At 47.4% G+C, this 21,658-nt stretch overlaps 5 protein-coding genes and 1 pseudogene across 5 annotated transcripts; all 6 read left to right on the top strand.

The window, feature by feature from the left end:
• Positions 1 to 200: 200 nt before the first annotated feature.
• Positions 201 to 13,745, top strand: LOC123667152 (annotated as a pseudogene).
• LOC123667119 (histone H1B-like) lies at positions 898 to 3,492 on the top strand. Its single transcript, XM_045601095.1, has one exon. It carries the CDS (start codon positions 2,018 to 2,020, stop codon positions 2,807 to 2,809), a length of 792 nt encoding a protein of 263 aa, XP_045457051.1. The 5' UTR covers positions 898 to 2,017; the 3' UTR covers positions 2,810 to 3,492.
• On the top strand, positions 3,902 to 5,037 carry LOC123667134 (histone H2A). Its single transcript, XM_045601108.1, has one exon. The coding sequence runs from the start codon at positions 4,244 to 4,246 to the stop codon at positions 4,616 to 4,618; it is 375 nt and encodes a 124-aa protein (XP_045457064.1). The 5' UTR covers positions 3,902 to 4,243; the 3' UTR covers positions 4,619 to 5,037.
• LOC123667140 (histone H2B) lies at positions 10,682 to 11,525 on the top strand. The gene has a single exon (XM_045601115.1). The coding sequence runs from the start codon at positions 10,738 to 10,740 to the stop codon at positions 11,110 to 11,112; it is 375 nt and encodes a 124-aa protein (XP_045457071.1). The 5' UTR covers positions 10,682 to 10,737; the 3' UTR covers positions 11,113 to 11,525.
• Positions 13,746 to 13,839: 94 nt separating the features above from the next.
• On the top strand, positions 13,840 to 16,447 carry LOC123667124 (histone H1B-like). The gene has a single exon (XM_045601100.1). The coding sequence runs from the start codon at positions 14,972 to 14,974 to the stop codon at positions 15,761 to 15,763; it is 792 nt and encodes a 263-aa protein (XP_045457056.1). The 5' UTR covers positions 13,840 to 14,971; the 3' UTR covers positions 15,764 to 16,447.
• A 751-nt stretch (positions 16,448 to 17,198) lies between these two features.
• On the top strand, positions 17,199 to 17,992 carry LOC123667095 (histone H2A). The gene has a single exon (XM_045601081.1). The coding sequence runs from the start codon at positions 17,199 to 17,201 to the stop codon at positions 17,571 to 17,573; it is 375 nt and encodes a 124-aa protein (XP_045457037.1). The 3' UTR covers positions 17,574 to 17,992.
• Positions 17,993 to 21,658: the final 3,666 nt, after the last annotated feature.

Consider the following 21,658-nt stretch of genomic DNA (forward strand, 5'->3'; position numbering starts at 1 on the left):
CTGATAATCGAAATAGAAAATACAAAATAATAATAACAATGAAAATATTATAATACACGTATGTTTCTTTACCTAAAATCCGAGATTGGAGATCGCCAACGAAACACACACCGCCTCGCCCCGCGACGCCCCTCGCTACCCTCCATCCCCACCCCGAGCCACGGCAATTAGGTCCCTCCGACGACGGCGAGAGAGCGATGTCTATAAATATAGCGCAACGGTGCGATCGAAAAACACTAACTGATCGTCGTCAGGACTCGACGGACGGACGAATTTCGAGCTGAATCTTAAAATCAAAACAAGTTAACGAAACAATGACCGGCCGCGGTAAAGGTGGAAAGGGTCTGGGAAAAGGAGGCGCGAAGAGACACAGGAAGGTTCTCCGTGATAACATCCAAGGTATCACGAAGCCCGCCATCCGTCGTCTGGCGCGCAGAGGAGGAGTGAAACGTATCTCCGGTCTGATATACGAAGAGACCCGCGGCGTGCTCAAAGTGTTCCTCGAGAACGTCATCCGTGACGCCGTCACCTACACCGAGCACGCCAAGAGGAAGACCGTGACCGCTATGGACGTCGTTTACGCCCTCAAACGTCAGGGTCGCACCCTCTACGGTTTCGGCGGTTAGACTAACGACTAAATACTATTATTCGTATTTCTTGTTACTTGAAATACGAATGATTTCAATAAAAAAAAGGCCCTTTTCAGGGCCGCACATGATTCCTTCACACACGCTCGATTGAACGTTAGCGAACGTTTCTAACGATCTAAGACGTCTCTTTTTATCACATATCATTACCAAAACAAATTATTTTCTTTCTCTCTTTGAACTTTTACTTACCTACTTTTGAAATAATAACGAACACGTACCTACCTACCTACTTATATTTATGAAATTAAATCAAAAATAATAATAATAGATCGTATGTATGTATTATTGTTTTCATAATTATTATGTCAATAAGTATCATGTATTTCCTCTCGGGACTCTTTATTTCTAATAATACATACACGTTAACTTGCGATATTTACAAATGAAGGAAGAATACGAGTCTCATACGTTTTCGTTCTACTACAAACGATATATTACGTAGTACGTATATTTTGTAAAAATTAAATTAGACTTGTACCTCCTATAGAGATCTCGCTTTCCTATTTCTAGCTTAAGTTATAATATACATACATATATAGCATTCGAAGGAAAATACCGTTTCGCTCGCTTAGATTAATGCCCTAACCCTATTCGTGCGTGTATATTATGTACACACTCACTCACTAAATGGTTTTCGTAAATGATAATAATCTCTTCGGATCGACAACACAATTACCTATACTATTATTTTTAATTTTTTTTTTTTTTCTTTTTGTTTTTTTGTTTTATAAATATCATTCGATACGTTCGTCGTACCGGTGGTTGTTTTTAGGTATTATCATCGCTCGTGTCGAGTTGCAACGTCGTGTTTTACGAGGCCCGACTTCGAACACCTTAAATTAGTACGAAAATTATCGTATACGCGATGTGCGTTTTTAGATTATTAATAAGGTATCTTAGCTTTCGATCCGTCGATCGATCGGAATATATTAATCGTTTTTAATAGAATAAAATAACTTTTAAACGGGACTCGAGGTACACGCGTTGAACTATATCGAAATTAAACGTCGATATCATTCGCTACGAGCGAGCTATTAGGCGAGTTAGACTCTCATCCGACGGACAGGCTTACGAGGTATCGCTCGGTGCTATCGATCTTTAAACGTACATAATAAAATATGAAAATATCGTATTTAAAAAGATACCTGTTAGTGAAAAGTTTTCAGCGTTCGTACGAGAAATTGTCTAGCGACGTAGCGGCTCTCCTTACGGTATTGCCGATACTCTTCGAACTACTAGCGACCTCTGTCCGTCCACACGTCCGTTTCTGTAAAAAAGTTCTCAATAGAGTCGTGTTCTATCCGTGTGACAGTTTGTTCGTGCGTGTTTTAATTGAAAAAGAAAAATAATAATAATAACAACAAAAAATGGCCGATACAGCAGTAGCGACCGAAGCCCCAGCACCCGCGACCCCGGCGAAGAAGCCTAAGGCTTCGGCCGCCGCGGGCGGCGCCGCCAAGAAGCCGAAGGCTAAGCCCACACACCCTAAGACATCCGAAATGGTAAACAGCGCGATAAAAGAGTTGAAAGAGCGCAGCGGTTCCTCTCTGCAAGCGATCAAAAAATATATCGCCGCTCAATACAAAGTCGATTCGGAAAAGCTGGCTCCGTTCATCAGGAAGTATCTGAAGAGCGCCGTGGAATCGGGAGCTCTCATACAGACGAAGGGCAAGGGCGCTTCCGGCTCGTTTAAGCTCGAATCGAAATCGTCCGCATCGAAGAAACCGGCCGGCGGCAGCGGCGGCGGAGCATCGGGCGGCAAGGGCGCCTCGTCTTCGGCCGCGTCCGGTAAATCGAAGAAAGCCTCGTCCGCTTCGGCCGCAGGCAAGGGAGGCGCGAAGAAGGCCGCCGCCGCCGCTGCCGCCGCCGCCGCTGCGGCCGCCGCGGCCTCCGCCGGTGCGGCGTCATCGCCGTCGAAGTCCAAACCGAAGGCAGCGACTAAGGACAAAAAAGCCGCCGCCGCTAAGAAGAAGCCGGCGCCGAAGAAGGCGGCCGTCGCCGCGACGCCTTCTAAGGCGAAGGCCGGCGCCGCGTCGAAGGCGAAGAAGAGTGCCAAACCGCCCACTAAGAAGCCAAAAGCTCCTAAACCGAAGAAGGCAGCCGCAGCGACGCCCAAGTCGAAAGCGGCAGCTAAGAAAGCGGCCGCCGCCAAGAAGTAAGCCGGTGACGTACGAAAGTGTTAAAACAACAACAATAACAACTTCACGCGTCTCACGACGCCCTCGCGGTGTCGCTCGGCGTGTCGTCGTTTCGTTGCCATCATCACCATCATGGTAATCGTCGTCATCGTGCCGTCGGCCGCAGCGTCCGTCCGTTGGCGCGATGTCGCTGCGACGACTACGACGATGTTGAAGAAAAAGAAAAAGAAAAAGAAGAAGAAGAATAATAAGACGACTAAGTCGGGTGTCGATACAAGCGAGTGCGGCGCGTTAATCGCACACTAAAAAGCCCTTTTCAGGGCTAACAAAAACTTCCCAAAGCAATCGTAAATTTTTACGTATCTACGCGACGTTTCAAACGATCATATGACGTCAATATACAAAAAGAGTCGCAATATATTAATAGGTGTACCATACAATCGTATTTATAAAATAAATAAACAAATAATAGAAAAAAAAAAATCTCATACTATAAACACATACACAGACGCTACGAGTATACAAACAAAGCTTTTTCGCGTTACTACTACATATCTATAAGTAAAAAATAAAATAAAATGATAATATCATACAATTTACGACAATAGAATATCCGCAAACGTTCATTATCATTGAAAGTAAACAACAACAGTAACAATAGAACAACTAATTAAAGCATTTATCACTTACAATATTAGTTATAATTGCTGTCTATTATTTGTCACTTGTATAGAATAATAATAAATCATGAATAAACACGTCGTTGCATCATCACAGATTCGTTCGTCACTGCCGTATATTAAATGAAAATGACATTGTATTTGGCGGCAAACGAAAAAAAAAAAAAAAAAAAAAAAAAAACGACATCGATTAATAATATCGACGACTAACGAATATAGACGAAAACATTCGAAATCGAGTAAATTCGCATTATCAAAGATTACTCCAAAAGTTGTAATCAGATCTCGATGAAATTTTAATGTGACCACGTGATAAACATCGGTTTTCGATAAATTGAAAATAAAAAAAAAAAAAAAAAAAAAAAAACAAAAAAAAAAAAAACACCTTCTTTTTTTGAAGTCGGTTAAAAAAAATTGAAGTAATACCCTCATTCTTTTACATAATTATATATTTATTTATTATATATTATTATTATTACTATTAATTTTCTTTTATCACAACAATAATTTACACAATTCGCGTAACTAATATCCCCGTTTCATTAAACCGATACATACCGATAAATGCCGGCCGTGTTCCGTCTCTTTTTCCGACTCTATAGTATCCCTACCCGCCGACGAAACGGCGATTTCTATATATAGCCGACAGAGTAGTTTTAAAAAATTTAATTCTCTCGCTACAACCGCACCGGACTGGACGCTTTCGTCACTGTTCTGCATCGGTTTTTAGTGTGCTTTTATTTGTATTTTATTTCGATTAAATTATATCATCGGCATGTCGGGACGCGGTAAAGGCGGTAAAGTGAAGGGAAAGGCAAAGTCTCGTTCGAACCGCGCCGGTCTTCAGTTTCCGGTCGGTCGTATACACAGACTGCTGAGGAAGGGAAATTACGCCGAACGCGTCGGTGCCGGCGCTCCCGTCTACCTAGCCGCCGTCATGGAATATCTCGCCGCCGAAGTTCTCGAGTTGGCCGGAAACGCTGCCCGCGACAACAAGAAGACCAGAATCATACCGAGACATCTTCAGCTGGCGATCCGTAACGACGAGGAATTGAACAAGCTCCTGTCGGGCGTCACCATCGCACAAGGCGGTGTCCTCCCGAACATCCAAGCGGTCCTCTTACCGAAGAAGACCGAGAAGAAGGCTTAATTATTTATTAAACTGTGTCTGTATCGTCGTGCTAATAGTTCGTTACGTCGTGTCACTCTTTCGTTGCGAAACTATTAACTACGAGATAATTGACATCTATGAAAATCAAACGGCCCTTTTCAGGGCCACAAATCTCTTCTAAATACGATAAAAAATTATTAATTTTTTGTCTACGTTTCTTACGTAACGACGACGTCATTATTTATTTCATTATTTCTTTAGCAGCACGTAAAACCTTCTCGTGCAAACATAGAATAATACACACAGCACACACGCCTTAATTTTCTTACGAATTAAATGTTATATCACTCGAACAATAGCGTATAAATATGCTATAAATCTTATTAAACCCAATATAAATTAGGGGTATGAAAAATAAACGTTGGCCGATTCTCAGACAATAAATATAAGATATGCAAACAAAATTTCATAAAAATCCAGCCGTTTCGGAGGAGTAATATTATTGTAATTACTAATACTGTGAAACGAGAATTTTTTTTTTTTTTTTTTTTTTTTTTTTTTTTTTTTTTTTTTTTTTTTTTTTTTTTTTTTTTTTTTTTTTTTTTTTTTTTTTTTTAATTTAAAAGATGATATTAGGAATAATAAAAAAAAAAAAAAAAAAAAAAAAAAAAGCTTGCATAGTTATGAAATTTGTAACAGCGTCATAAAATACATACATATCAACACATAATAATGATTAAGATGTACTCTAATCTTAATTATTATTATTTATTATTTTTTTTCATACGTCGATGTGCGGGGGGGGGGGGGGGGGGGGCTTTTGCTTGTTTATCGGTCGCTATCCCCACCGTGCGGCGACGATCTCACTTCTCATTGGTCCGAATAGTCCCGTAACTATTGGACGGACGTAACTGGGCAGCGACATGAAGTCGATAAAACACCGGAACGCCGGAAATTTTTATATCATCATATCATCAGATCATATCGGATCGGCAAGCAACCAACGAGTCAACATCTCACCGCACGGACCTTAGAAGAAAACGAAGCTCGGCACCGCTCGAGTTTCGCCGTTCGCTTTCGCGAACGAAGGGATAGTCGCCGTACGTTGACACCGGCGGTCGCCCGCTGAGCTCGCTCAGTGAGGCGCCGTCTTCGGTCGCGGATGGTTGCATCCATCATGGACGGAAGTCCAACAACCCGAAAAGGCCCTTCTCAGGGCCACACGCATCACGCCGGCAGGGACCCAGCCGGTCCGCCGACGCATCCTTCGGCATACAACAACTCTGTCATCACGAGAGTACCCGGACCAATCAGCGCCACTCCGGGAGCCTGCACACGAGGGCAGGCCGAACAACGCGCAAATGTGTCTGGCGCAACAAGCACCGCGCGCAACACCGCCATACCGCGTGCCATCGCCACTTCGGTAGCGCTGCGCAGCACGCCGACGCCCAACAGGTCGGGAGCAAGTAACCTTGCCGGATCCAAAGGGCGCTCCGCTTCATTGGAAGTCCTGCAGAGAGCCGGATCGGCGACAGACCTTCGGAAACTGTCCCCTGAAGCCAGGCTCCAGACAAATATGAAGATCGCAGACCGCCTTGAGAGAAGCGGTCTCATGTCTGAAGACTGCATCAGGGTGCTCAAACAACACCTGAGCAACCAGCGAGAGGCCATTCAGCATGACACCAGCCCCCAGGAGGCGACGCAAGCTCCCACCAACCCAAGGAGGAGGCAACTCTCAGCGGCAAGCGACGATAGCTCTGTAGCAGAAGAAGCGAAGCGTCACTGCCCCGACGCAGCCCCCTCAGATTCACCGCAGCAACAGATGCAGGTCGACACGCCGCCGCGATCATTCGCTGACGCCCTTCGAGCTTCTCCATCCCGAGCACCCACACCTCAAGCCCAGGCAAATGCGCCGAGCGCGCCGGATGCCCGAAGCTCCGGTTCGGGGAACAGCCAACCGGCGAGGAAGAGCACAAACTTCCCGCCCCTGGTGGTGGAGTTCTTCCCTAATTGGACCCAGCACATCAGGCGCCTCCGCGATAAGCTAGGACACACGCCGAACGCTCGCCCTTACGGAAAGGGGGTACGATTTACCCCGAAAACCGAGGCTGAGTATAGAGCGACTCAGCGCTTCCTCAGCGAGCTGGAGTCATCGGAGAAAATCTCCTGGTTCTCCTACTCGCTACCAGCTGACAAGAGCGTGAAGGTCGCTATACGAGGTCTGCCGGTGTCCACAGCAGCCGAGGAGATCGAAGAGGAGCTCCGCAGCCTAGGATACACTCCGGAGTATGTGCGTCCGATAAACGCCAGGAAAGGAAGGCCAGGCTGCATTTTCCTGGCTATCCTCAAAAGGACGCCCAACGTGACGCCGGGAATATACGGCATCACAGAACTCCTATGCATGCCCGGAGTGAAGATCGAGGCCTGGCGAGGGAAGAAGGGCCCAGCACAGTGCCACAGGTGTCAGCAGTTCCGGCACTCGAGCCACGGCTGCCACAGGAAGCTAGCCTGCGTCAGGTGCGGGGAGGAACACACGGCCAAGGACTGCCCTAGGCCGGTCGAGGAGCCTCCCACGTGCGCCAACTGCGGCGGCGCGCACCCGGCCAACAAAACCTCTTGCCCCATCTTCAAGAGAGAAGCCAGGAACAAGAAAGCTGGCACTGTGGCCTGCACTACTGCCAGCAAAAAGGAATCCATGGCTACCTCGAGGACGGCCGAAGTTGTGGACCGCACCACAGTCTCAGCCGAGGCAACAGCGACAACGCTGATGGCCCCGGCTAACAACCCTATCGACAGGCAGTCGAAGGCGCCTGCATCGAATAAAAAGAAGAGGAAGAAGAACCGAGGAAAAGGGAGGAAAGCGGAAGCGCCTCCTACTCCTCAAGCGAACACCGCCGAGGTCGCAACCCCAACTCTGCCTGCAACCACCCCTGGAGGGAAGCAGGCGAAGAAGGAGAAGCGACCGAACAAGGAGTCACCAGCTGCATCATCGTCAGTTTTGGAAATTTCAATCAAGATCCTCACAAACGTCCTGGTCGCATTGCAAGCGGACAACGACCCCACTGACGCTATCGTCAGGGGCATCACCGAGCTGCTGCGACTCAAACAATGATGAGGATCCTCTTTTGGAATGCTCAGGGGCTCAAGCACAAGAGCCCCTTTCTCAAGCACCTCCTACGCGAACAGAACATCGACGTGGCGCTGATCTGCGAGACGTTCCTGGGACCCGGTGATCGTGCCAACTTTCCCGGGTACTTCGTTTACCGCCAGGACGAAGCCTGCCCTAACCGGCCTTACCGAGGACTGGCTGTCATCGTGAGAAGAAGAGTCGTCCACAATCCACTGCCCAGACTGCAGTTGAGCTCATTCCAGGCTCTAGGCATCGAGGTCCACAACATCGACGGACCTCTCAACATCTACGCAGTCTATCGCCCGCCCGGCACAAGCCTCAATGTGGCAGAGGTTCATCAACTCCTGAACTCGCCACACCCGAGCCTCGCGGCGGGCGACTGGAACTGCAAGCACGTCGCCTGGAACTCCAACCTCATCTGCACGAACGGCAGACGACTCTTCGACGACGGCGAGGTCAGCGGGTACGAGGTCTCGGGACCTGAGCTGCCCACGCACTACCCGGACAACATCATGCAAGCACCGGACGTCATCGATCTGATGGTTCACCGTGGACTTCCTTGTCAGCCCACGCTAGAGGTGGTCCAGGATGAGCTATCGTCGGATCATCTGCCGGTCCTGGCGGTGCTGGGTCACCGGCTCACGAGCAAGTCGCCGCCTCAACTCCGGAAGCACATCTGCTGGAAGGCCTTCCAGGAAGCGCTCGAGCCCCCGCAGTCAATCAGGCGAATTCAGACGGCCAACGACGTCAACGAATTCGCCAACGAACTGACATCACGCATCCAGGAGGCCTTGAACGCTGCGACGACAACCTCATCTTCGAACACCAGCTCATACCAGCTATCGCCGCTACCCCAACACATTCATCACCTGATCCAGGAGAAGAGGCGACTCAGGAGAAGGTGGCAGAGCAACAGGGACCCTAACCTGAAGACTCAACTCAACAGGCTTTCCTGGAGAGTTAAGGCACTGTTGGAGTCCCACGCCACGGAGTGCTGGGAGAAACGTTTGGAGGATGCCTCGGAAGATAGAACATCCATCTTCAAGCTGTGCAGACAGCTGACCAACTCAACGACTCCTGTCCGACCACTTCGGGACGAAGACGGCACGCTCAAGTACCGCGCTGAGGAACGCGCCGAGATCTTTGCGAAACACCTGAAGCTGCAGTTCCAGCCCAACCCGGACTCAGCTCCAGACCACACGGCGGAGGTCGAGAGACACCTGACCGAATACTTCGCTGCACCGATAGCTCCTGACGAAGACCCCTTCGTCATCTCACCGGGCATGGTACAACGAGTCATATCGAAGTCCAAGCCGAGGAAGGCGCCGGGAGCGGATAGCGTCGACAACAGGACCCTGCGACACCTACCGCGGAGCACGGTAGCGGCAGTGACGCGCCTGTTCAACGGGATTCTGCGAACGGGACAATTCCCCGACGCTTGGAAGATAGGACTCGTGACCATGCTACCTAAGCCCGGGAAGAACATCCTGAAACCTGGGAGCTATCGCCCCATCACCCTGCTGCCAGCCATCTCTAAAGTATTCGAGCGTCTTCTGCTGCAGCGGTTATCGCAGCACGTGGAACTACGCCCCGAACAATTCGGTTTCCGAGCGGAGCATAGCACCACGCTACAACTCACAAGAGTGATGCACAAGCTGGCGGCTACTGCCAACAAAAGAGAGAAAGCCGTCGCTGTCTTTCTCGATATCGAGAAAGCTTTCGACCGTGTATGGCACCCCGGACTACTCTACAAATTGACAACCACGGCCACTCCTCGTCGCATAGTTAGGGTGATCTCATCCTTCCTGGAGAGCAGGAGTTTCAGAGTGAAGATCGAGAGAACCACGTCCAACCAGTACCCAGTTGCTGCTGGTGTCCCGCAAGGCAGCTGCCTGTCTCCGACGTTGTACGCGCTGTACACGAATGACATCCCGAACACCGATGGAACCACATTGGCTCTCTACGCCGACGACGCTGCGTACATAGCGACGTCCATCAAGACGAGACGCGCAGTTGCCAAGATGCAGGAAACTCTCGACGCTCTCCCCGACTGGCTCTCCAAGTGGAGGTTGTCCATTAACGTGGACAAGACGCAGGCGCTATCGGTGGGCTCACGCCCGATGGCGCCCCTGCTTCGCTTCGAGGGGAACAACATCCAATGGCAGGAGGCGGTCAAGTACCTCGGTATTACGATCGACCGCCGACTGACCATGTCCGGCCACACTAAGATAGTGATTGGGAAGACTAAAGCCACAATGTCAGCTCTGCGACCGCTGTTACAGTCAAGACTCCCGCTCAAAACCAAGCTGGGCCTCTACAAAACGTTCGTGAGATCACGCCTCACGTACGCCGCGCCAGCTTGGTACGCCCTTCTCAGCGACACCAACAAGAGGAGCCTCCAAGCGCAGCAGTCGAAGACGCTGCGCTACATCACAAACGCACCCTGGTGCGTGAAAAACTCGACCCTTCAAAGGGACCTGAAGATCGAGAGTCTGGAGGACTTCGTGGTCCGCCTAGCCAAATCGATGTTCTCTCGTGCGGATGCATCGGACGCACCGCACATCAAGAACATCGCACCGTGGCACGCAAGACCACCGGATCGTCGAGCTCTCCCGCGGAACCTCTCCTCGTTCCCACGCAATGGTGTGAGTACCTAACTCCGGTTTGACGGTCGATCTAGCTGGGCCTCCCACGGGGCTACCGTGGGTCTCACCCGGCTGGGTCTTGACCTCACTGGAGAAGGGGCTCACGCACCACATTGCTTCCTTCCCATCCCGCCTCCCAACCTACACCACTCCACTCCATTTCACCCAACTCAGAGTCCCACGCGGCTAATCTTTTATAGCCCAATCCAAGGACCCACCTATATTGATAGGTGGCGGTAGAAACTTTGTGAAAAAGATCTAGGATCTTGCGACACAATTCCCCACACCCCCTCATCGGGTAGTGTGAGAAGACCACTAGCGATTTTTATATCATTCGAGTCTAGTCCTCGTAACGGTACGCACCACGTAATAATTATTATACCATGCCGCCCAAGACAAGCGGGAAAGCCGCTAAGAAATCTGGCAAAGCCCAGAAGAACATCTCTAAGTCGGACAAAAAGAAGAAGAAGCACAAGAGGAAGGAGAGTTACGCCATCTATATCTATAAAGTTCTCAAGCAAGTCCATCCCGATACCGGTATCTCGAGCAAGGCCATGTCTATCATGAACTCTTTCGTGAACGACATCTTCGAACGCATCGCCGCCGAAGCTTCGCGTCTCGCTCACTACAACAAGAGATCCACGATCACCTCGAGGGAGGTCCAGACCTCCGTGAGGCTGCTCCTGCCCGGCGAGCTCGCTAAGCACGCCGTCAGTGAAGGAACAAAGGCCGTCACGAAGTACACGAGCTCCAAGTGAACGCGCTAAAAACTTGAAAAGAGCAGCGCATGATATAATTATCGTGTGCCTGCTTAGACAAAAAAAAAAAGGCCCTTTTCAGGGCCACTAAAGATTTCATAAATGTGTTACTGATTTAATGTTTCTCTTCGAATCGACGACGTCAATAACTACTATAATATTCACTCAATTTGCGTTTACATACATAATACATAATAAATGAATAAAATATATAAACATAAACAACGTATGTATGTGTATATATATATATATTCTTAAATTTATTATATAATTATAATCTTTTAATATGTTTTTTAAACGACAGTCGTATTGTGTCGCACGCAGACGTTGGGCGACATAATGACAATGATACAAACGATCGTTTTATTTACATTATTATTGCGCTTCTCTCTTATTATTAATGACTAGCTACATAAAAAAAAAAAAAAAAAAAAAAAAAAAAAAAAAAAAAAAAAAAAAAAAAAAAAAAAAATACACACACACACACACATATATCATATATATATATATATATATATATATATATATATATATATATATATATTTTACATAAAATATTATAATTATATATATAAATTGATAAATAATAAGGTATAAATCGATTAATAAAACGAAAATAAATAAAGAATTAATCGTACGTACGTACGTACGTACGTACGTACGTACGTACGTACCATCGAATATTTTACTTGTCAGGACGAAATTAACGTTTAATTCTGCATATATCATACGAAAAAAATAAATAAATAAATAAATTAAAAAAAAACACGAATAACATGGTGTCAAACGATAACTGAAAGAAAGAGAGCGAAAGAGTCGCGCGGATACGTACGTTCCCTACTCGTCTATATATACGTAAAACCTATAAAAGAGCGGAATCGTCGTTTCGTCGCTTCATTCGCTCTCCGAAGTTGACGCCGCGAACTAGTGTCGTCTCTCGTTTTGAGTTTTTCGTTTACCGAGAAAGCTTTTCATTAGTATCTCTCTCAGCTATGGCTCGTACTAAGCAGACTGCTCGTAAATCTACCGGCGGCAAGGCGCCGCGCAAGCAGCTCGCAACGAAGGCCGCTCGTAAGAGCGCGCCCGCCACCGGAGGAGTCAAGAAGCCGCATCGTTACAGGCCCGGTACGGTCGCCCTTCGCGAGATCCGTCGTTACCAAAAGAGCACGGAACTTCTGATTCGCAAACTGCCATTCCAACGTCTCGTCCGTGAGATCGCTCAAGATTTCAAGACTGATCTGCGATTCCAGAGTTCGGCGGTTATGGCGCTGCAGGAAGCCAGCGAAGCCTACCTGGTCGGTCTATTCGAAGACACTAACCTGTGCGCCATTCACGCCAAACGCGTCACGATCATGCCCAAAGATATTCAACTGGCGCGCAGGATCCGTGGAGAACGTGCGTAAATTTCGACACGTTCTTCTTCTTCCTCGGACGGTTTTACCGTCTACATCGAGAAAAAACAAAAAAATAAAACAAAAAGGCCCTTTTCAGGGCCAATCATATATTTCTATACGTAATTATGACTTTTGTTTGTTTCAAACGTTCATACGTCAATACCTGTCTCTTAACTAGTATCATTATACAAATACTATAAGTAAACAAAATAAATGTATGTATTATATATAATATAATAATCTTTAGCACTAAAGAAAAGAGGAAATATATAGGTAATGAAAGTAAATCCTTTCACACTACAAAAATTAAAAAAAAAAAAAAAAAAAAACACGAACATCGAACTAGGTAGATATAGCGAGAGCTATTTATATATTATTATTAGAAATAATTTTCATCATCCGATTCCTTCCTACCACGATTAAATATAAAATAAGACTGATAATCGAAATAGAAAATACAAAATAATAATAACAATGAAAATATTATAATACACGTATGTTTCTTTACCTAAAATCCGAGATTGGAGATCGCCAACGAAACACAACACCGCCTCGCCCCGCGACGCCCCTCGCTACCCTCCATCCCCACCCCGAGCCACGGCAATTAGGTCCCTCCGACGACGGCGAGAGAGCGATGTCTATAAATATAGCGCAACGGTGCGATCGAAAAACACTAACTGATCGTCGTCAGGACTCGACGGACGGACGAATTTCGAGCTGAATCTTAAAATCAAAACAAGTTAACGAAACAATGACCGGCCGCGGTAAAGGTGGAAAGGGTCTGGGAAAAGGAGGCGCGAAGAGACACAGGAAGGTTCTCCGTGATAACATCCAAGGTATCACGAAGCCCGCCATCCGTCGTCTGGCGCGCAGAGGAGGAGTGAAACGTATCTCCGGTCTGATATACGAAGAGACCCGCGGCGTGCTCAAAGTGTTCCTCGAGAACGTCATCCGTGACGCCGTCACCTACACCGAGCACGCCAAGAGGAAGACCGTGACCGCTATGGACGTCGTTTACGCCCTCAAACGTCAGGGTCGCACCCTCTACGGTTTCGGCGGTTAGACTAACGACTAAATACTATTATTCGTATTTCTTGTTACTTGAAATACGAATGATTTCAATAAAAAAAAGGCCCTTTTCAGGGCCGCACATGATTCCTTCACACACGCTCGATTGAACGTTAGCGAACGTTTCTAACGATCTAAGACGTCTCTTTTTATCACATATCATTACCAAAACAAATTATTTTCTTTCTCTCTTTGAACTTTTACTTACCTACTTTTGAAATAATAACGAACACGTACCTACCTACCTACTTATATTTATGAAATTAAATCAAAAATAATAATAATAGATCGTATGTATGTATTATTGTTTTCATAATTATTATGTCAATAAGTATCATGTATTTCCTCTCGGGACTCTTTATTTCTAATAATACATACACGTTAACTTGCGATATTTACAAATGAAGGAAGAATACGAGTCTCATACGTTTTCGTTCTACTACAAACGATATATTACGTAGTACGTATATTTTGTAAAAATTAAATTAGACTTGTACCTCCTATAGAGATCTCGCTTTCCTATTTCTAGCTTAAGTTATAATATACATACATATATAGCATTCGAAGGAAAATACCGTTTCGCTCGCTTAGATTAATGCCCTAACCCTATTCGTGCGTGTATATTATGTACACACTCACTCACTAAATGGTTTTCGTAAATGATAATAATCTCTTCGGATCGACAACACAATTACCTATACTATTATTTTTAATTTTTTTTTTTTTTTTTTTTTTTTTCTTTTTGTTTTTTTGTTTTATAAATATCATTCGATACGTTCGTCGTACCGGTGGTTGTTTTTAGGTATTATCATCGCTCGTGTCGAGTTGCAACGTCGTGTTTTACGAGGCCCGACTTCGAACACCTTAAATTAGTACGAAAATTATCGTATACGCGATGTGCGTTTTTAGATTATTAATAAGGTATCTTAGCTTTCGATCCGTCGATCGATCGGAATATATTAATCGTTTTTAATAGAATAAAATAACTTTTAAACGGGACTCGAGGTACACGCGTTGAACTATATCGAAATTAAACGTCGATATCATTCGCTACGAGCGAGCTATTAGGCGAGTTAGACTCTCATCCGACGGACAGGCTTACGAGGTATCGCTCGGTGCTATCGATCTTTAAACGTACATAATAAAATATGAAAATATCGTATTTAAAAAGATACCTGTTAGTGAAAAGTTTTCAGCGTTCGTACGAGAAATTGTCTAGCGACGTAGCGGCTCTCCTTACGGTATTGCCGATACTCTTCGAACTACTAGCGACCTCTGTCCGTCCACACGTCCGTTTCTGTAAAAAAGTTCTCAATAGAGTCGTGTTCTATCCGTGTGACAGTTTGTTCGTGCGTGTTTTAATTGAAAAAGAAAAATAATAATAATAACAACAAAAAATGGCCGATACAGCAGTAGCGACCGAAGCCCCAGCACCCGCGACCCCGGCGAAGAAGCCTAAGGCTTCGGCCGCCGCGGGCGGCGCCGCCAAGAAGCCGAAGGCTAAGCCCACACACCCTAAGACATCCGAAATGGTAAACAGCGCGATAAAAGAGTTGAAAGAGCGCAGCGGTTCCTCTCTGCAAGCGATCAAAAAATATATCGCCGCTCAATACAAAGTCGATTCGGAAAAGCTGGCTCCGTTCATCAGGAAGTATCTGAAGAGCGCCGTGGAATCGGGAGCTCTCATACAGACGAAGGGCAAGGGCGCTTCCGGCTCGTTTAAGCTCGAATCGAAATCGTCCGCATCGAAGAAACCGGCCGGCGGCAGCGGCGGCGGAGCATCGGGCGGCAAGGGCGCCTCGTCTTCGGCCGCGTCCGGTAAATCGAAGAAAGCCTCGTCCGCTTCGGCCGCAGGCAAGGGAGGCGCGAAGAAGGCCGCCGCCGCCGCTGCCGCCGCCGCCGCTGCGGCCGCCGCGGCCTCCGCCGGTGCGGCGTCATCGCCGTCGAAGTCCAAACCGAAGGCAGCGACTAAGGACAAAAAAGCCGCCGCCGCTAAGAAGAAGCCGGCGCCGAAGAAGGCGGCCGTCGCCGCGACGCCTTCTAAGGCGAAGGCCGGCGCCGCGTCGAAGGCGAAGAAGAGTGCCAAACCGCCCACTAAGAAGCCAAAAGCTCCTAAACCGAAGAAGGCAGCCGCAGCGACGCCCAAGTCGAAAGCGGCAGCTAAGAAAGCGGCCGCCGCCAAGAAGTAAGCCGGTGACGTACGAAAGTGTTAAAACAACAACAATAACAACTTCACGCGTCTCACGACGCCCTCGCGGTGTCGCTCGGCGTGTCGTCGTTTCGTTGCCATCATCACCATCATGGTAATCGTCGTCATCGTGCCGTCGGCCGCAGCGTCCGTCCGTTGGCGCGATGTCGCTGCGACGACTACGACGATGTTGAAGAAAAAGAAAAAGAAAAAAGAAGAAGAAGAATAATAAGACGACTAAGTCGGGTGTCGATACAAGCGAGTGCGGCGCGTTAATCGCACACTAAAAAGCCCTTTTCAGGGCTAACAAAAACTTCCCAAAGCAATCGTAAATTTTTACGTATCTACGCGACGTTTCAAACGATCATATGACGTCAATATACAAAAAGAGTCGCAATATATTAATAGGTGTACCATACAATCGTATTTATAAAATAAATAAACAAATAATAGAAAAAAAAAAATCTCATACTATAAACACATACACAGACGCTACGAGTATACAAACAAAGCTTTTTCGCGTTACTACTACATATCTATAAGTAAAAAATAAAATAAAATGATAATATCATACAATTTACGACAATAGAATATCCGCAAACGTTCATTATCATTGAAAGTAAACAACAACAGTAACAATAGAACAACTAATTAAAGCATTTATCACTTACAATATTAGTTATAATTGCTGTCTATTATTTGTCACTTGTATAGAATAATAATAAATCATGAATAAACACGTCGTTGCATCATCACAGATTCGTTCGTCACTGCCGTATATTAAATGAAAATGACATTGTATTTGGCGGCAAACGAAAAAAAAAAAAAAAAAAAAAAAAAAACGACATCGATTAATAATATCGACGACTAACGAATATAGACGAAAACATTCGAAATCGAGTAAATTCGCATTATCAAAGATTACTCCAAAAGTTGTAATCAGATCTCGATGAAATTTTAATGTGACCACGTGATAAACATCGGTTTTCGATTAAATTGATATTAAATAAAAAAAAAAAAAAAAAAAAACAAAAAAAAAAAAAACACCTTCTTTTTTTGAAGTCGGTTAAAAAAAATTGAAGTAATACCCTCATTCTTTTACATAATTATATATTTATTTATTATATATTATTATTATTACTATTAATTTTCTTTTATCACAACAATAATTTACACAATTCGCGTAACTAATATCCCCGTTTCATTAAACCGATACATACCGATAAATGCCGGCCGTGTTCCGTCTCTTTTTCCGACTCTATAGTATCCCTACCCGCCGACGAAACGGCGATTTCTATATATAGCCGACAGAGTAGTTTTAAAAAATTTAATTCTCTCGCTACAACCGCACCGGACTGGACGCTTTCGTCACTGTTCTGCATCGGTTTTTAGTGTGCTTTTATTTGTATTTTATTTCGATTAAATTATATCTCGGCATGTCGGGACGCGGTAAAGGCGGTAAAGTGAAGGGAAAGGCAAAGTCTCGTTCGAACCGCGCCGGTCTTCAGTTTCCGGTCGGTCGTATACACAGACTGCTGAGGAAGGGAAATTACGCCGAACGCGTCGGTGCCGGCGCTCCCGTCTACCTAGCCGCCGTCATGGAATATCTCGCCGCCGAAGTTCTCGAGTTGGCCGGAAACGCTGCCCGCGACAACAAGAAGACCAGAATCATACCGAGACATCTTCAGCTGGCGATCCGTAACGACGAGGAATTGAACAAGCTCCTGTCGGGCGTCACCATCGCACAAGGCGGTGTCCTCCCGAACATCCAAGCGGTCCTCTTACCGAAGAAGACCGAGAAGAAGGCTTAATTATTTATTAAACTGTGTCTGTATCGTCGTGCTAATAGTTCGTTACGTCGTGTCACTCTTTCGTTGCGAAACTATTAACTACGAGATAATTGACATCTATGAAAATCAAACGGCCCTTTTCAGGGCCACAAATCTCTTCTAAATACGATAAAAAATTATTAATTTTTTGTCTACGTTTCTTACGTAACGACGACGTCATTATTTATTTCATTATTTCTTTAGCAGCACGTAAAACCTTCTCGTGCAAACATAGAATAATACACACAGCACACACGCCTTAATTTTCTTACGAATTAAATGTTATATCACTCGAACAATAGCGTATAAATATGCTATAAATCTTATTAAACCCAATATAAATTAGGGGTATGAAAAATAAACGTTGGCCGATTCTCAGACAATAAATATAAGATATGCAAACAAAATTTCATAAAAATCCAGCCGTTTCGGAGGAGTAATATTATTGTAATTACTAATACTGTGAAACGAGAATTTTTTTTTTTTTTTTTTTTTTTTTTTTTTTTTTTTTTTTTTTTTTTTTTTTTTTTTTTTAATTTAAAAGATGATATTAGGAATAATAAAAAAAAAAAAAAAAAAAAAAAAAAAAAAAAAAAAAAAAAAAGCTTGCATAGTTATGAAATTTGTAACAGCGTCATAAAATACATACATATCAACACATAATAATGATTAAGATGTACTCTAATCTTAATTATTATTATTTATTATTTTTTTTCATACGTCGATGTGCGGGGGGGGGGGGGGGGGGGGGGCTTTTGCTTGTTTATCGGTCGCTATCCCCACCGTGCGGCGACGATCTCACTTCTCATTGGTCCGAATAGTCCCGTAACTATTGGACGGACGTAACTGGGCAGCGACATGAAGTCGATAAAACACCGGAACGCCGGAAATTTTTATATCCAGAAGAAGCGAAGCGTCACTGCCCCGACGCAGCCCCCTCAGATTCACCACAGCAACAGATGCAGGTCGACACGCCGCCGCGATCATTCGCTGACGCCCTTCGAGCTTCTCCATCCCGAGCACCCACACCTCAAGCCCAGGCAAATGCGCCGAGCGCGCCGGATGCCCGAAGCTCCGGTTCGGGGAACAGCCAACCGGCGAGGAAGAGCACAAACTTCCCGCCCCTGGTGGTGGAGTTCTTCCCTAATTGGACCCAGCACATCAGGCGCCTCCGCGATAAGCTAGGACACACGCCGAACGCTCGCCCTTACGGAAAGGGGGTACGATTTACCCCGAAAACCGAGGCTGAGTATAGAGCGACTCAGCGCTTCCTCAGCGAGCTGGAGTCATCGGAGAAAATCTCCTGGTTCTCCTACTCGCTACCAGCTGACAAGAGCGTGAAGGTCGCTATACGAGGTCTGCCGGTGTCCACAGCAGCCGAGGAGATCGAAGAGGAGCTCCGCAGCCTAGGATACACTCCGGAGTATGTGCGTCCGATAAACGCCAGGAAAGGAAGGCCAGGCTGCATTTTCCTGGCTATCCTCAAAAGGACGCCCAACGTGACGCCGGGAATATACGGCATCACAGAACTTCTATGCATGCCCGGAGTAAAGATCGAGGCCTGGCGAGGGAAGAAGGGCCCAGCACAGTGCCACAGGTGTCAACAGTTCCGGCACTCGAGCCACGGCTGCCACAGGAAGCTAGCCTGCGTCAGGTGCGGGGAGGAACACACGGCCAAGGACTGCCCTAGGCCGGTCGAGGAGCCTCCCACGTGCGCCAACTGCGGCGGCGCGCACCCGGCCAACAAAACCTCTTGCCCCATCTTCAAGAGAGAAGCCAGGAACAAGAAAGCTGGCACTGTGGCCTGCACTACTGCCAGCAAAAAGGAATCCATGGCTACCTCGAGGACGGCCGAAGTTGTGGACCGCACCACAGTCTCAGCCGAGGCAACAGCGACAACGCTGATGGCCCCGGCTAACAACCCTATCGACAGGCAGTCGAAGGCGCCTGCATCGAATAAAAAGAAGAGGAAGAAGAACCGAGGAAAAGGGAGGAAAGCGGAAGCGCCTCCTACTCCTCAAGCGAACACCGCCGAGGTCGCAACCCCAACTCTGCCTGCAACCACCCCTGGAGGGAAGCAGGCGAAGAAGGAGAAGCGACCGAACAAGGAGTCACCAGCTGCATCATCGTCAGTTTTGGAAATCTCAATCAAGATCCTCACAAACGTCCTGGTCGCATTGCAAGCGGACAACGACCCCACTGACGCTATCGTCAGGGGCATCACCGAGCTGCTGCGACTCAAACAATGATGAGGATCCTCTTTTGGAATGCTCAGGGGCTCAAGCACAAGAGCCCCTTTCTCAAGCACCTCCTACGCGAGCAGAACATCGACGTGGCGCTGATCTGCGAGACGTTCCTGGGACCCGGTGATCGTGCCAACTTTCCCGGGTACTTCGTTTACCGCCAGGACGAAGCCTGCCCTAACCGGCCTTACCGAGGACTGGCTGTCATCGTGAGAAGAAGAGTCGTCCACAATCCACTGCCCAGACTGCAGTTGAGCTCATTCCAGGCTCTAGGCATCGAGGTCCACAACATCGACGGACCTCTCAACATCTACGCAGTCTATCGCCCGCCCGGCACAAGCCTCAATGTGGCAGAGGTTCATCAACTCCTGAACTCGCCACACCCGAGCCTCGCGGCGGGCGACTGGAACTGCAAGCACGTCGCCTGGAACTCCAACCTCATCTGCGCGAACGGCAGACGACTCTTCGACGACGGCGAGGTCAGCGGGTACGAGGTCTCGGGACCTGAGCTGCCCACGCACTACCCGGACAACATCACGCAAGCACCGGACGTCATCGATCTGATGGTTCACCGTGGACTTCCTTGTCAGCCCACGCTAGAGGTGGTCCAGGATGAGCTATCGTCGGATCATTTGCCGGTCCTGGCGGTGCTGGGTCACCGGCTCACGAGCAAGTCGCCGCCTCAACTCCGGAAGCACATCTGCTGGAAGGCCTTCCAGGAAGCGCTCGAGCCCCCGCAGTCAATCAGGCGAATTCAGACGGCCAACGACGTCAACGAATTCGCCAACGAACTGACGTCACGCATCCAGGAGGCCTTGGACACTGCGACGACAACCTCAACCTCGAACACCAGCTCATACCAGCTATCGCCGCTACCCCAACACATTCATCACCTGATCCAGGAGAAGAGGCGACTCAGGAGAAGGTGGCAGAGCAACAGGGACCCTAACCTGAAGACTCAACTCAACAGGCTTGCCTGGAGAGTTAAGGCACTGTTGGAGTCCCACGCCACGGAGTGCTGGGAGAAACGTTTGGAGGATGCCTCGGAAGATAGAACATCCATCTTCAAGCTGTGCAGACAGCTGACCAACTCAACGACTCCTGTCCGACCACTTCGGGACGAAGACGGCACGCTCAAGTACTGTGCTGAGGAACGCGCCGAGATCTTTGCGAAGCACCTGAAGCTGCAGTTCCAGCCCAACCCGGACTCAGCTCCAGACCACACGGCGGAGGTCGAGAGACACCTGACCGAATACTTCGCTGCACCGATAGCTCCTGACGAAGACCCCTTCGTCATCTCACCGGGCATGGTACAGCGAGTCATATCGAAGTCCAAGCCGAGGAAGGCGCCGGGAGCGGATAGCGTCGACAACAGGACCCTGCGACACCTACCGCGGAGCACGGTAGCGGCAGTGACGCGCCTGTTCAACGGGATTCTGCGAACGGGACAATTCCCTGACGCTTGGAAGATAGGACTCGTGACCATGCTACCTAAGCCCGGGAAGAACATCCTGAAACCTGGGAGCTATCGCCCCATCACCCTGCTGCCAGCCATCTCCAAAGTATTCGAGCGTCTTCTGCTGCAGCGGTTATCGCAGCACGTGGAACTACGCCCCGAACAATTCGGTTTCCGAGCGGAGCATAGCACCACGCTACAACTCACAAGAGTGATGCACCAGCTGACGGCTACTGCCAACAAAAGGGAGAAAGCTGTCGCTGTCTTTCTCGATATCGAGAAAGCGTTCGACCGTGTATGGCACCCTGGGCTGCTCTACAAACTGACAACCACGGCCACTCCTCGTCGCATAGTTAGGGTGATCTCAT

The sequence above is a fragment of the Melitaea cinxia genome, chromosome 27 (genome assembly GCF_905220565.1).
Source record: "Melitaea cinxia chromosome 27, ilMelCinx1.1, whole genome shotgun sequence".
NCBI classification, from domain to species: domain Eukaryota; kingdom Metazoa; phylum Arthropoda; class Insecta; order Lepidoptera; family Nymphalidae; genus Melitaea; species Melitaea cinxia.